Source organism: Heterodontus francisci, chromosome 12 (genome assembly GCF_036365525.1).
Source record: "Heterodontus francisci isolate sHetFra1 chromosome 12, sHetFra1.hap1, whole genome shotgun sequence".
Classification (NCBI taxonomy): domain Eukaryota; kingdom Metazoa; phylum Chordata; class Chondrichthyes; order Heterodontiformes; family Heterodontidae; genus Heterodontus; species Heterodontus francisci.
Window position 1 is genome coordinate 93,068,258 of NC_090382.1, and position 15,955 is coordinate 93,084,212.

Sequence of the window (15,955 nt, forward strand, 5' to 3'; positions counted from 1 at the left end):
CTCACCCGTGTTTAAGGATGCTGCAAAGATATCTGTTAAGGCCCCAGCTATTTCCTCTCTCACTTCCCTCAGTAACCTGGGATAGATCCCATCCGGACCTGGGGACTTGTCCACCTTAATGCCCTTTAGAATACCCAACACTTCCTCCCTCCTTATGCCGACTTGACCTAGAGTAATCAAACATCTGTTCCTAACCTCAACATCCGTCATGTCCCTCTCCTCGGTGAATACCGATGCAAAGTACTCGTTTAGAATCTCACCCATTTTCTCTGAGTCCAAGCATAACATTCCTCCTTTGTCCTTTAGTGGGCCAATCCTTTCTCTAGTTACCCTCTTTCTCCTTATATATGAATAAAAGGCTTTGGGATTTTCTTTAACCCTGTTTGCTAAAGATATTTCATGACCCCTTTTAGCCCTCTTAATTCCTCGTTTCAGATTGGTCCTACATTCCCGATATTCTTTCAAAGCTTCGTCTTTCATCAGCTGTCTACTGCCTGTGTGGAGTTTGCAAGTTCTCCCTGTGTCTGCGTGGGTTTCCTCCGGGTGCTCCGGTTTCCTCCCACATGCCAAAGACTTGCAGGTTGATAGGTAAATTGGCCATTAGAAATTGCCCCTAGTGTAGGCAGGTGGTAGGGAAAATATAGGGACAGGTGGGGATGTGGTAGGAATATGGAATTAGTGTAGGATTAGTATAATATGGGTGGTTGATGGTAGGCACAGTCTCGGTGGGCCGAAGGGCCTGTTTCAGTGCTGTATCTCTAAACTAAACTAAACATGATAGCGGGGTCAGATGATATAGTTTTGACCCCTTCCCCCAGCAATGCAATTTCACCTCTGCCTGCTGAGCTACCACCAGTTCCTGCTCCCACTGACCAAACATTGCTGATAGAAGATGGGAGGGAACCTCAGTTGCTCTCAGTGAAAGCTGGAGGCAGGTTTGGCAGTTATTTGTGGATTTTGAGCCTTAAATGCATCTACAATTAATACTTTGCTGCTGAGAAAGATCTTGTCTCAATCAAAACCGGTGCTTCCTTTCACTCCCAATGCTTCCACCGCTCCTCTTTAAAGGTGCTGCTGCAGGCTGGTATCAAAATACGCTGCACTGCTGGATTTAGCACTCACAGATCATCGAGCTGGAAGCTCGCCAAATTCATTTACTTCATACCCTACCACAAAAATGGCACATGCCCCATGCCGACTCTCATGTGGGCACAGTGCATTCCTTGCCCACCACCCGCCTGATTTATGTTGGAGATGAAATTCGCCCCCCTCACATCTCTTTAGGTCAGACTTGGACCCACTAAAGCCTATCTTATTGCTTCTTGGGTTGTTACCTTGGCAACTCAGTAAAGTGAATGTGCTTTGACATTGCCAAAAGTGCCATTAGATTTGCAAACACCTCACCTATTTCATCATATATTTAAAGTACCAGTGCAGAAATCTTAATCTTTATTTTAAAACTTAGTTCACCTCCAATGGAACTTGCAATTCCCTCTCTGTCACTATTACTGTCTAAATCTTTTGTGTTTCCCTGTTTGCCTCCCTTTCTCTGCAAAAAGTTACTGAGAAAAAACCTGATGGTGATGCCATGGGGAAATGCATTTCAGTGATGCCTTCAGTTTAAATAGTAAAAATTATATTGACAGCTGTTATAATATAGCAATTTGCTTCTCAGCTTTTTAAAAAATTGTATTTTTTAAATTCATGTGATTGGAATTATTATTGAAAATTGTCATGTATTACATTCTCTTAAATAACATCTTCAGGGGCCCTGACACATAATTGAACTAAATACAGGGCATGAAGTGAAATAGAAGATCCTGTACTTGAACTCACGAGCCATTACATTGCTGAAGTAGTGGAGGCAAGGCTGAGCAAAACTGGAAACATTTCTCTGTGAGTTACACAGACAGTAGGTTTCTCCATGGAAAGCACTTCAGCTCAATTAAACGATTTCTGACTAGAGCCCAAGTTCATGACCACTCATTGTTGGCAGCATGTACATGAATATTGAGGTGTGGCTATGTGGTTCCATGCTATCGTCTGGTCCACCGTGATATTGGCTGGAATCTTCTGGACATATAAAAATCTAGTGTGATGGGCCCATTTTTGGGTCTCGAGGTCCATTCCCCGTGCGCAATCTTACGGGAGGCAGCCAATTCACAGGCTGCCTCCAGGAGCCCCATTCAACTGGGGATGGCGGCTGGGTTCCAGAGTTGGGAGATGCATTCAGCACAGCCCATGGATATAGCTGTCAGCCACATTCGCAGTACATGTGCTGCTGAAAGGCCAGCAGCAGGTACTTCAGTGGCACAATGGAGATACCTTCAACAAGAGGGGAACTACTGCCATTGCATTAGGTACAGCTGTAGTAGAGACATCAATCTCCATGAACTGGCTGCAATGGCATGCCTTCTGCTTGGGCATAAATGAACATTGAGAATTACTAACAGCAAATGATCAAAAGGCCTCGAATGACATGCAATGTAGACGTCCCACTGTGAAGCTGCCTCTGATGCATTGCTGTGCTCCTGACAAAGTGGGTAGCCTGTGAAATGCTGGAAAACATGCCTCCCTCTATGAAAGTGGCCGCCAATTGATGTCTTAACTATCTTAATTGCCTGCCTGCCTCCAGCCGGCAGGTGGCTGATTCCACTGACAACCCACCCCTGGGAAAATTGGCTAGAGGCAAGAACGTGTTGGTGAGCTGACCCAACATGTTGTGTTCTAAACTTCCATGCCCTTGCCACCTCCAGAATCACCTCCACGGGCTGGGTAAACTCTGGCCATTATGACCTCGACAAACTTGTGGCCATCCAGAAACATTGCCAATAATCTCACGCAATGACAAACTCCTCCACTGAAAATAATCCAACTGAGTTGTCCAGTGAATAGGTAGATAATTCCAGTCACAATTTCACAACATTTACTGGGAGTCTCTTGTACTTACTTGTTGATCTTGCCTGTATTAAATACAGTGAGAGTATTATTTCTAGAAACTTTACAAAAATATCTGTAACTGCAGCTCTTCCCGTTACATAACAGGATACATTTTAGTCATAACTGCTGTTCAGCCCCTTACCTTTCATACAGGGTAGCAATCACTGCTATGCTCAGAACAATGTTATGGTGTTCAGCGCAATACAATGAATGGGGTCCACAACAGCTTACTTCAAAGTTGCATAATTTCACACAGTAAAATAGGCCAACCACACACATTATATAAAGCAACAGCTGTATCAAAGGAGAGCCAGGGATCTAAACACAACCTCAGGAGTCAGATGTTCAAAAACTACATGAGTTATGTCACACCAACCCTTTTGATGATATTATGGTCTTGTAATTCACTCCAGGCCATTAGCTATTCTTCATGTAACTCATACTGATCAACCAATCAGCTTCATTGTTACATACTGTTTTGTCCTCTTTATTGTACAACATAAACACAGAATTAAAAATCATACCAACAGCTTCTGAGAGACCGTAGACCTTCTGACTGTAGGCATCGGTTTTATCCCATATGAAAGTGTAGGCCAGGTTAGGAGATGCATGAAACCATTTCTGGAAGAGATGTCCTTCTACAGCCACCATCAGATGAACCTTAATTAAATTGATTGGCACAATGGACTGAGTCATTGTGACTTTCAAAAGGGATTTGTAGCCAGCGGTGCGAGAGCTCAGGTAGCACAACTTCAAGCTGGAGCCCGGGATTTCAACTGCTTCATGTAGAACCTGAACACATTACACAAACATTGTGAAATATCTGCATGGTAAAACAGTTATTAAGGCTCAATTTGAAAGGTTGTGAAATGCATCTCCTCTAATAGCCCATTATTTAATGCAGTACAATCAGCTGTCTACTATCAGCCATTACAGTGAATTAGCCTGGCCCATTACAAAACAACACCAGGGTAGTCATTTATGTGCTCATTGTGCTTAGGCTAAGTTCACTATTGTAATCTGTTAAAAGAGAAAAATTTTCATTCATCTTATTTTACAACAGAGGGGCAATAAAAGATAATTTCTGGCATGTTCTCAAAGGCTGATCGAGTGACAAGTAACCTTTTGTACATACCTCCTTTACAAAAATGTCATCAATGCAATGTATACAGTATGGGGGATATTGGCTATTTAGTGTAATATATAAAACAGGAGGAATAACCAATGATTACTGATGGGCACACATGACTATATAAGACATAGCAATGGGAGTAGGACTCCAGACCCTGGAGCCTGTTCTGCCATGCAATTAGATCATGGTTGAATCTCCATTTACTTGCACTAGCGAATCCTTTTAAATCTTTTGGTGTGGAACCTTTTCAAGTGCCTTCTGGAAGTCCATATAGACAACATTTATTCATACGCTCCCATCCATCATGCTCATGACTTCCTCAAAAAATTCAACTAGGTTAGTCAGATATGACCTACCTTTCACAAATCAGTGCTGGCTCTCTTTGATTAACTGATGCTTGTCCAAGTGTTCAGTCACTCACTCTGGCCCTTATGATAGATTCCAGTAACTTCCACACAACTGACAAGGCTTGATTTCTGATGAAAGGTCATCTGTTTCTCTCTCCACAGATGCTGAGTATTTCCAACACTTTCTGTTTTTATTCCTGGTTTCTCTCTCTCCTTTCCTCCCTTCTTAATTAATGGAATGGCATTCATAATTTTCCAATTCAATGGGACAATTTCTGAACTTTTGGAAAAGTATGACTGATGCATCTGCAATTTCCTCAGCTATTTCTTTTAATACTTTGGAGTGGAAATCACCAGGTCCTGGAGATTTATCTATATTATCTCCATATTGTTACAATGGACCGCTCAAGTCAAAGCCCCCAATCAAAATATACGATTCTGATTGTGGTAGGAGAAACACACCCCATTGATTCAGTCCTGTTCCTCCACAGATCACCTAACATATCATTTTAAACTTTCCAAATTCAAGAAAGACCCAGCCAAATTGTATCATCTATTAAGCGCCGAATGAGGCTCACCAAACCAGATGTCTCTATATCAACAAATTAACTGTTTAATTAGAAAAACTAAATTCTTAAACACTACTAAGATATAAACAACATTTAAAATAGAAAAAATTAGTGTTCTTGCATATTTACGCTCCTGCTGAAGTGAAATATTCCAATGTGGAATAGTCCAAGGTTGCTTGAAGTCTTCACAGCCGTCCAATGGGGGAAAAAAAGGTTCTTCAACAGTAGAAAAGTCTGTAGTCTAATTCAGCAGTTGAATTAATGCTCTTCTTTTCCAGCGATGAATTTCAACAATTAAAGTTCAGTAGCTAAAGGAATTTGGTTATTTTCTTTTAAGAAATTAATCTGGCTTGACATCAGAATTCTGAGATTGTAATAAATAGGGTTTAAGAGAGCTCTCATTTCCTTCAGTATATACTGGTCCAGCTGTCTGTCTGTTTCTCTGTCAAAAACCAGTTTTTCAACTAGTTTCAAATGTCAATCGGCAGCAATGTATCTCGTGTCTTTGGTCCTGAGTGGTTGTCTCCTATGGCAACGAGAATGCACTCTTTGAATCACAGTCTCTGAATGACTGATTCCCGGGACAATGAGAATGCATTCTTTGACTCTGTCTCTGGAGCTTCTTGCCTTAAAGCAGTACTGCTCCTTTACCAGCCTTAAAGACATATTGCATTTTTCCCCCAAAAAAACTACAGGATCATAACACCTCCGTCCCTGGCGGAATGAAACGCCATTCCTGAAATGCGTTTTATTGCAATGTGTAAAAAATGTGTAAACAATTTGAAAAAAATGCTAACACATTTTTTTTCGCATTTACAGGCATAGTCCTTTCTAAAATGTTAAGACTACAGCAACAAGTTCCACCAGAACATTTGCGGCTTTAAATTTGTAAAAAGGTTGTCCCAATGAACCCATTTCAAATTTCCAAGCTCAGTCTTCCAATTTTTTCATGCTTTCCTTCCACTTGTTCCTATTGTCCACCACCTCAGCCAGGTGAACGGCACAACTAGGAGTACTGACCACTACTGAGTTTACTATTCTCTGGGAAGTTTCTTGAGTACCCCTTAACCTATGTGGCATCACTTGACACTGGAAAACCCTGTCCGGTATAACAGAAGCTGATTTTTTTCTTACCCTGGGGTGTCAAAGGAATTTGACAGTATCCCTCCAACACAACTGTCTCTTTAAGACACATTGTGTTGCCCACTCTGTCCATACAGTTCTTTAAATGAGAATTTGGGTAGGAGTCTGCCTTCTTTACCACAGTGAATTTTCTAGAATCTCTGCAAGTTTGAGCCAATCCACTAGGTTTAAGCATCAAGACCACCTGCGAATTCCAGCTGTCCTGACTTGGTTCAACTAAGCTGCCCTTCAGCATGCATTGTACCTCTATTTCCACTTGGGCCTGTCTGTCTGGATCTAAGCAGCAAGGATGTTGTTTTAAAGGAATGGTTCCCCCTATTAGAGGCCTGCTTTAGGTCGGAAAAAAGAACCCGACCCGAACCCGACCGACCTACAGCAGACCCGAGCACGACCCGGCCCGAGCCCCTCCGATTTTGTCCCGAGCCCGACCCGACCCGAACCCGCCACTACTCAACCTGACCCAAGCCAGACCCGACCATCCCTTTACTTATCTTTAGACTCAGAATCTCCACGAAGCTGCAGCACATGCGCAATGATGTCATAGTGACACCACTCACTCACTGCGCAGACTCAGTTCTGTCCTGGACTCCCAGCTCAGGTAAGTTTTTTAATTCCAATACTTACCGGCAGAGCACTTACCTTGTGTGTCCAGCCCAACCCGACTTGACCTGGACTCAGCCCGACCCGACTTGACCCAAGCCCGAAAGCAGGCCCCAGAAGATGGGCACGACCCGACCCGAACCCGACACATGTCGTCGGGTCCCGTCGGGTTCGGGTCGAGTAGCAGCCCTCTACCCCCTATACCCACATCATGTGTGGCTAAGGTTGTACATCCTGGCTTATCCCTACAAACTTTTTGAAATGTTGTGAAAACCCTGGTTTGGACTTCGCACTGTTTTGCCTTATGTGTAAAAGCCTATTGTTTCATTTTCCTAGCCATTCTGTATTCGTTAATCAGATAGTTGGAGGTTCAATCTGAGAATTTCCTAGGCCTGCTTCTGCCTCATCCTCACTATCCTTCTCCTTCTCAATAGTCCCAATTACTTGATATAACTGTACTGGTTTATCCTCCTCCCTGCGGTATTATTCTTTGAGCATATTAATGTGACACAACCGGTTCTTCTTCCGGTGATCAGGGGTGTCAATCAAGTAATCTACCTTACCCACTCTTTTGATCACTCTATATGAACCGTGCTTTTAATGGTTCTCCCTGTGACAGTAACAACACTAATGCTGCATCCCCTGGTTTTATGGTAGGTCTATGAGGTAGTCTCCATTTCCTCCTCAAAACCCCATTTGCCATATAATAGCCTTCCGGAACTCCTTTCCCTTCAGCTTCTGACAGAGCCGTCTGTGCTATTTGGTATATCGCTGGATCAGCTTGCTGTGCTGCAATGATAGACGATCTGTTAAACAACTCATTTTGATTATCTAAATCCCCAAATAAGTTTTCAGATGCTTGGCTATCTATTTGTGGTGCCCCTTTTACCTCCAACAATGGATCCTGTTTGGCCATTGCTTGGGTAACTACACACACAGGAAATATTCCCTGAACCTGTTCCTGTAATTGCTCCATTTCCTTAATTTCACTTGGTTCCTCTGTAACTATAGGAGAAACTGATATTGTTGATCCAGCCAAATCATTTCCTGGGAGTAGATTATTTCTCTTTACTTGTAAACTGTGGACAACACCTACAGTTACTATCCCAGATATTAAGTCACTCTCTAGGCGTACTTTATACAAAGGTACGGGTATATACTCTCCGCCAATTCCATTAACTAAAACTTTTGCTTTCAAGGCGCTGTCTGGTGGAAATCCTATACCTTGCCCCAGCAAGAGTGTTTGGGTTGCGCCTGTGTCCCTGAGCATAATGATAGGTTTTCCTGCCTCATTTACAGGATACGGAGTTACTCTCCCCTTTGACAAAAATTCATTACAACTCTCAGGTATTTAATTCTTTACCTCTACACTCCTTTTAGTTTTAGTATCTGGTTTCACATTCACAGCTGTCGTTAAAGCTATAGCCTGGTCTGCTATACTCTCAGCCAGAGTCTTTTCCTCTGCACTAACTTTACATACCCCAACAAGTCCTATGGGTTTACCTGGCAATTTCCAGCACTCTGAACGAAGATGACCTGTTTTATTGCAATGATAACACTTTGGCTTGCGAACCTCACTTCTACCCTCAGCACCTTCCTTTCTGACCTGAGGAGGTGATCCTGGGGCATTCCCAGCTGTTCCTTCTTGTCCCCGGCTACTTGCCTTCCTTTCACTCTCCCACTTTCTATCCTTCTCGGGTTTATGGGGGTGACGGACAAAATAGGTTAGCTTATTCATAAGTTCAAAATTATCAGCAATCTCTGCTGCTTACCCAGCTTTCAAAACTTTCAGGTTATCTATATGAATTCGCACTTCTGAAGGAATGGAGTTTTTAAACTCTTCTAAGAAAATCAATTCTCAAAGGTTCTCATATGTGGTTTCTATCTTTAATGTCCGCATCCATTGGTCAAAATTCATTTGCTTCACCTTCTCAAATTCTAAATATATCTGCCCAGCCCATCTCCGTAAGTTTCTAAATTTCTGACGGTAAGCTTCAGGGACTAACTCATATGCAGCAAAAATAGCCTTTTTTTGCCATCTCATAATCTGCAGAAGCCTCTTCAGGAAGCATGCCATAAGCTTCATGAGCTCTGCCTACCAGCCTGTCCTGCATGAGCAACGTCCAGCTTTCTTTCGATCATTTCATCTGTTTAGCTATTTTTTCAACAGATATGAAAAATGCATCTATGTCCCTTTCTTCGAACGTAGGAAGAGCCTGTATAAATTTAAACAGCTTTTCGCTTGGCCCTGATCTAAATTCATATTCTTCTTGACCTGAATTTTCCCTAGATTCAAGACTACCCTTTTATCTTAGTTCCATCTCTTTTAACTTAAAGTCCCTCTCACTTTCGCTTTGAAGTTCAAGTTTTCGTACTGCTTTTGCTTTTTCTTTTTCTGTATCCTCTTTTTCCAATTCAAGTTTTCTTAATTCTTTTTCTGCCTCAAGTTTTTTCGTTTCTAACTGAATCCTATCCAGTACCACTGCATCACTCTCGGACCTACTACCTTCTTGTCTCTCGTATTCCCTTTCTTGGTCCCCGTATTCCCTTCCGCTTCATCATCATCATCATCGTCTTCTACTAATTCCAGATGTTCGGCTATTATGTCAATTATCTCTGCTTTTTTGGCACCTGATTTCAATACTAACCCCAATTTTGCTGCAGTTCTTTTAATTTGTTCTTAGTGAAAGTTATCAAGTCACTCAGGGAAACGTCCTGCTTCCCCCAAAACTCTGCTACAACCACTAATGCCATTACAAAGGTACAGACTGTACCTCATTATACAAGAGACCTGGCTCTTTTATTTCTTTGTAATTGGTGTTAGATTTAGATCTCAACAATCGAGTTTCCAATTGATATAATCCCCGATGCGAGAGATTAGATTAGATTAGATTAGATTAGAGATACAGCACTGAAACAGGCCCTTCGGCCCACCGAGTCTGTGCCGAACGTCAACCACCCATTTATACTAATCCTACACTAATCCCATATTCCTACCAAACATCCCCACCTGTCCCTATATTTCCCTACCACCTACCTATACTAGTGACAATTTATAATGGCCAATTTACCTATCAACCTGCAAGTCTTTTGGCTTGTGGGAGGAAACCGGAGCACCCGGAGAAAACCCACGCAGACACAGGGAGAACTTGCAAACTCCACACAGGCAGTACCCGGAATCGAACCCGGGTCCCTGGAGCTGTGAGGCTGCAGTGCTAACCACTGCGCCACTGTGCCGCCCTAACATCATTTAAATATGATGCCAAACGCAAGACGCCAATTTAATAAAGTTATCCCAGAGATGAGTAGTTAATATGATTCCAAATACGAGCCCTCTAAATTAGTCTAATTCTGATCCCAGACATGAACCACCGAATTAAATATGATTCAAGCTCGAGTGAGCCCCCAATTAATATGTTACGGCCGACCGCTCAAGTCAAAGCCTCCAATCAAAATATATGATTCTGATTGTGGTGGGAGAAATGCACCATTGATTCAGTCCCGTCCCTCCACAGATCACCTAACATATCATTTTAAACTTTCCAAATTAAAGAAAGACCCAGCCAAATTGTACCATCTATTAACCACCGAATGAGGCTAACCTAACCAGATGTCTTTCGATCAACAAATTAACTGTTTAATTAGAAAAACTAAATTCTTAAACACTACTAAGATATAAACAACATTTAAAATAGAAAATAATAGTGTCCTTGCATATTTACACTACTGCCGAAGTGAAATCTTCCAATGTGGAATAGTCCAAGGTTGCTTGAAGTCTTCACAGTCATCCGATGGAGAAAAGAAATGGTTCTTCAACAGTGGAAAAGTCTGTAGTCTAATTCAGCAGTTGAATTGATGATCTTTTCCAGCAATGGATTTCAACAATTACAGTTCAGTAGTTAAAGGAATTTAATTATTTTCTTTCAAGAAATTAATCTGGCTGGACATCAGAATTCTGATATTGTAATAAATAGGGTTTAAATAAACTGATAGAGAGCTCTCATTTCTTTCAGTATATGCTGGTCCAGCTGTCTGTCTGTTTTTCTATCAAAAGCCAGTTTTTCAACTAGTTTCAAATGTCAATCGGCAACAATGTATCTCGTGTCTTTGGTCCTGAGTGGTTGTATTCTATAGCAACGAGAATGCATTCTTTGACTCAGTCTCTGGAGCTTGTTGCCTTAAAGCAGTACTGCTCCTTTTCTAGCCTTAAAGACACACCGCATTTCTCCCGAAAAAAAAAACTACAGGATCATAACAATATTTATATCACCCCACTACATCACTATGTTAAGAGGTTTACAGATAACTCCAACCACAGTCCTGTATCCTTTGCTCTTCTTTAACTCTATCCATACCAAGGCCATACCATCCTTACTGAAATCCATTCTTTCAACTCCAGTAATTGTGTCAACATTGCTACTTCTACTTTCCTAATTTCTCTGTTCTTCCTAATGATCCTATAAGCTTGGAATATTTAGCTCCCAACAATGCTCAGGTTGTAGCCAGCTCGCTGTAGCTAATACATCATACCACTTAAGTTGAACTTGGGCTGCTAACTCACTTATTTTATTTCTTATGCTATGTGGATTCAAGTAGAGAACTCACCTGAGTGATTGTTCACTCCCTGGTCATATGGCCTCCAAGCCTTTTCCTCACACTGCCCTATCTACCCTTGCTACATGGAAGCTAGTGCTTTTCCAGTTTAGGTGTAGCCTGTCCTGCCTGTGCAGCCTTCCTTGACCCAAAAGAGGTCCTAGTCCCAGGAATCTGAAACCCTCCCTCTGCACATCCTTCCAGCCACTTATTGATAATCCTAATCTTTCTCTCCCTATCTGGTCCTAAGTGTGACACTGGGAGTGGTAGCAGATTACTACCCTGGAGGATCTTCTAAATCTATAACTTAAACTACTTGCAATTCCTTTGCAGAACCTCAAACCTATTCCTGTCTACATTATTGGTTCCCACATGACCATGATGTTTGGATGCTTGGCTTCCCATTTCAAAATCTTCTGTATTTACTCTGTGATTATGCAAAGCTCTGGCACTTGGGATGCAACATCCTGTTTTGAACTCTGGATTACATCTAAAATAAATAATCTATCCCTCTGACTATGGAGTCCCCCAGAATCTCCACTCTCCTATTCTTACTATCTACACTACTTCTCCCATGGGAAACAACTCATTGCCCTGGGCCTTGTAGTCATTCATGGTTACCCACCTTTGTATCACCCTTTTTGTGCACAACACAGGTCCTAAATAGGTATGGCTATTAGACAAATCCAGATCCAAAGATGACCCGCTGTCTACTCTTACCTGTTGCTCCCTATCCTGCCTGTCGATGGTCATGCAGTCTACTTTAACAACTTCTCTACTTCTAGCTGCCTGTGGTGTGGCCACATCTGTTCTCGAAAATGTTCACCCTCCCATCTGTTGCAGAGTGTATCCAGCTGAGTCTCAAGCTGTGAAGCTTTCTGTTCATGGAGTGCATTTTATACATTTCATCGACATGTATTCACCCTACATAAGTCCAGGCAGTTCCACATCAGGTATGCATCACACATCACTCCAAACTCTGATCCAGAAACACTTATTCACAGTTTAACTCAAAACATGTTTTACCCAATCTTTTTAAGTTGTTTATCGAATAATTTACATTTACTCATTTATTTATTATTTTTACTTAATATGATTCAAAAATCACTTTGTCTTATCACAGAAGGTTAAATAGCAAAAACTGTAAATTAGAGTTCAGTTGAACAATTTCTTTGAAAATAAAGTACTTAGTTCTCGCCACTACATTTTCCCGCCAGCAGTTTTAGTTTGCTAGGTGGAAGGGGGGGGGGGGTACCAGGTAGGGGTGGGTGTGGGCTGAAGGGCAGGGCTGGGGGCAGGGGTGTAGATAGGGATAACAAAGCAGTAATGGATTGCTGGGGCTTGCACTATGGAAAAGAAGGCAATTGACACAGCTGATAACACTCCTTAAGTGGTGGAGACACTGTATGCAAATATCTGGTCTGCAATTCTACAATAATACATGTGTTGTAAGCATTCAAACCAGGAAAATGAAGCATAAGAACTGGGTTTGCACTCAGCCATTATTATCTATCTTTCACAATTGATCTTTAGGTTCAATATTACCATAATTAACTATATATGTTCTCCTTTGCCATTGACCTCCCTGGTCTTCTCTAACTCCACTCTCTCTTGGATAGACATTTTTGTAAGCACACTGTTGCAGCAGTTATCTTCTGCACAATGAGTTGTTGATTTCAACTATCAATCTTGTGCTATTGAAAGGAAATGCTGATCAGTCCCTTCCCCACAGACAGAAAGACAACATAAGGGAGACAGTCAGGTGAATGTTACCCTGCGCCATTCACACATCCCTCTTGGAAACCAGCTGTGTAACAGCTATAAGAAAAGGCTGGCTGCAAGCCACCTACCTACCCTAGAGATAGGGATGGATACATGAAATTGAGAGGATCAAACATAAAAGGAAAAAGAGCAGATTCCCACCACAAAAATATTTACTTTCTGATGAAAATAGCTCTACATTTTGGTTTTATGAAAACTGCTGCGACTTCAGCAGGGCAGTAGCAGATTGGTTGTTTGTTACACAACCTGCCCAAATCTCCTTTCCATTGAGTTCAATTTAAAGAATAATCAAACAAGATGTGTAATGGGTAGCTGATCTGCTATTAACTTTTTATGCTCCCTTTGGAGTTGAATGTTATCACCCTATCATTTCTTGTTTACTATTGATTCGTGGTGCACAGCATCTCAGCAGATGTTTTACAGATGTAACCTGCATGAGGAAGTCTCTATCAGATCTAAATTACCTCAAAGTAAAATGTTAAAATAATGCAAATTTGTTACAGAACAAATCATCCAGAGGGAAAAATTTGACTCATGTCCAAAACGGGTATAAAGTCGATGCAGCAAAGATTCCATGTTGCATTCCATAATGGCCTGAGGCCTGAGCCAAATTTGGCTCTGGATTCTACTTAGATATTGCCGGCAAGCTACAGGTGCCGAACAGGCACCCTGCTACTGTACACTAGACGGGAAGGGTAGGAAATTGACTGCCTCCTATGCTGAGCCAGAGGGCAGGTTAGGTCTTGTGGATGGCGGGGCAGGGCAATCCCGTGGAGGGCCTCGAAGAGAATGGCAGCCCCCAAGAGATTTTTTTCTGGATGCAGGCGGCATCAGTTGGGCATTAGGCGTCATTGCGACATCCAAGATGCTCCTCCACCCACCTTTCAACAGCTGTCACAAAATGCGTGGCCGTGAATTGAATTTCTTCACCCCCACCATCCCATCCTTCAATATTTGATTTGTTTTCCACAGTCTTTACTGTGCACTTACCTGGGTCTCAGGAATAATAGGGTTCTGCCCAGGAGAGGAACTAAAAAAAGTTGAAAGCGGTGAAGAAACAAGGATTGGTTCAGGCCGCACAAACCCACTCAGATCACAGCTTGGAATGGTGTTTTCCTCAGTCTTCATCACTAGAGTGTTCATAGCATAGAAAGTGTTCCACGGAAGCCAGACTGTGCGCTCCTGGCTTAGGAATGGAGCACGCTCAAAGTGCAATGTAAGCGATGCACCGCCATTTGCAATCAAATCAAACCTAAGGAGAAAACAAAATAGCCATAATTAAAAGAGAAGCCAACCTGAAACAGAACCACATTATTGTTGATATCAGATGACCCTAGGCAACATAATAATGACCATCAAAAATATTTTCCATTGCAAAATCTTAAGTTTATTGCTTCACCATACAAATAGCATTATTCAATTCAAAGCAGTGAAATAGACAAGAACTTCTGGTGCTATAAAGACATTAATTAATTATTTCCTGCATCCCAAATGAATTATTGGAAGGTGCATTTTTTTCATAGTTTAGTTTAGAGATACAGCACTGAAACAGGCCCTTCGGCCCACCGAGTCTGTGCCGACCATCAACCACCCATATTTACTAATCCCATATTCCTATCACATCCCCACCTGTCTCTATATTTCCCTACCACCTATCTATACTAGGGGCAATTTATAATGGCCAATTTACCTACCAACCTGCAAGTCTTTTGGCTTGTGGGAGGAAACCGGAGCACCCGGAGGAAACCCACGCAGACACAGGGAGAACTTGCAAACTCCACACAGGCAGTACCCAGAATTGAACCCGGGTCGCTGGAGCTGTTAGGCTGCGGTGCTAACCACTGCGCCACTGTGCCGCCCATAGTGCACTCAACAATTAGCGTATGTCCATTGGCATTGTTCACAAGTCAGATGATGCATTGTTTTATAAGATGCATGTTTTATAAGAGCAGAGGTGTTACACAAGGTATTGCATGATGTATTATCCTACTACTGAGGTGAAGTGTTTGTAATTAGACACGCCCCTTCGCTGGCAGCCTGGTGAGCTTGGGCAGTGGGGGGGGGGGGGGGTGGGCCCTCCTCCTGTGGGGGCAATCCATGGGAGTGATGGCCAGCTCTGTGGCAAGACCCCTCTGCCTAACCGCCCCGGTGACCCTGACTCTATTGACGTTGGTCCCGGGACCTCCTCCATGGCTGCTGCTCCGGGCCTCCTGCAGTCCCAGCAGTAATGCTCCCAGTGGCACTGCTGAGCTGCCAGCCCTTTGATTGGCCAGCTGCTCCTGGGGCAAGATCTTGTCCCTTAAAGGGGCAGCATCCCTGACGATAGGAAGTTAATTACCTACCCACACCTCCCTCCCCGCGCCCCCCCACCCAACTTTCTGGCTTGTCGCCGAGAGCCCCATCACCGAAATAAAATTCAGCCCTATGAGGTCAACGAGAAGTTAATTGCTGTTGGTAAGGATTGGTAGCTACTTCTAAATTCCCAGTTCAAATCAGAAGAAACCAACATAAAAACTTTTGTTTATTCATATTTTTGACATTTTGAAGTGTGCTGTCTGAACTGTGATGGGTTCAAAACTTTTTTTTAATATTGATAACTTGCCCACAGTGCTGCTCACAATCAGGTGCAGAAGATTAAAAAAAAACTTCTTTAAAGACAAGAAAACGATCCAGTGTCAGCTGGATAGGTTTGGGATGCCTGACAGTATAGCTAGAACAAAAATCTAAATAAAATATATGCTGGGTAGTCACAGAAACAAAAAGTGTATATTATATATTCCAAATAAATTATATTAAAATTATGAAAAAAAATAAGTGTTGCTGCACCGCGTTTGGACCAGAATCCAACT

The 15,955-nt window shown here is 42.3% G+C and overlaps 1 protein-coding gene across 17 annotated transcripts in view; it reads right to left on the reverse strand.

Annotated features, from left to right (window-relative positions):
* Positions 1-15,955, reverse strand: part of LOC137375999 (teneurin-2-like) — an 812,476-nt gene that overhangs the window by 72,649 nt on the left and 723,872 nt on the right. For all 17 annotated transcript variants that reach the window (XM_068043888.1, XM_068043886.1, XM_068043879.1 and 14 more), the window contains 2 exons: positions 14,097-14,358; positions 3,465-3,732 (listed from right to left, as the gene is read on the reverse strand). In XM_068043888.1, coding sequence (XP_067899989.1) covers positions 3,465-3,732; positions 14,097-14,358 — 530 coding nt within the window. The remainder of the gene's footprint in view (positions 1-3,464; positions 3,733-14,096; positions 14,359-15,955) is intronic.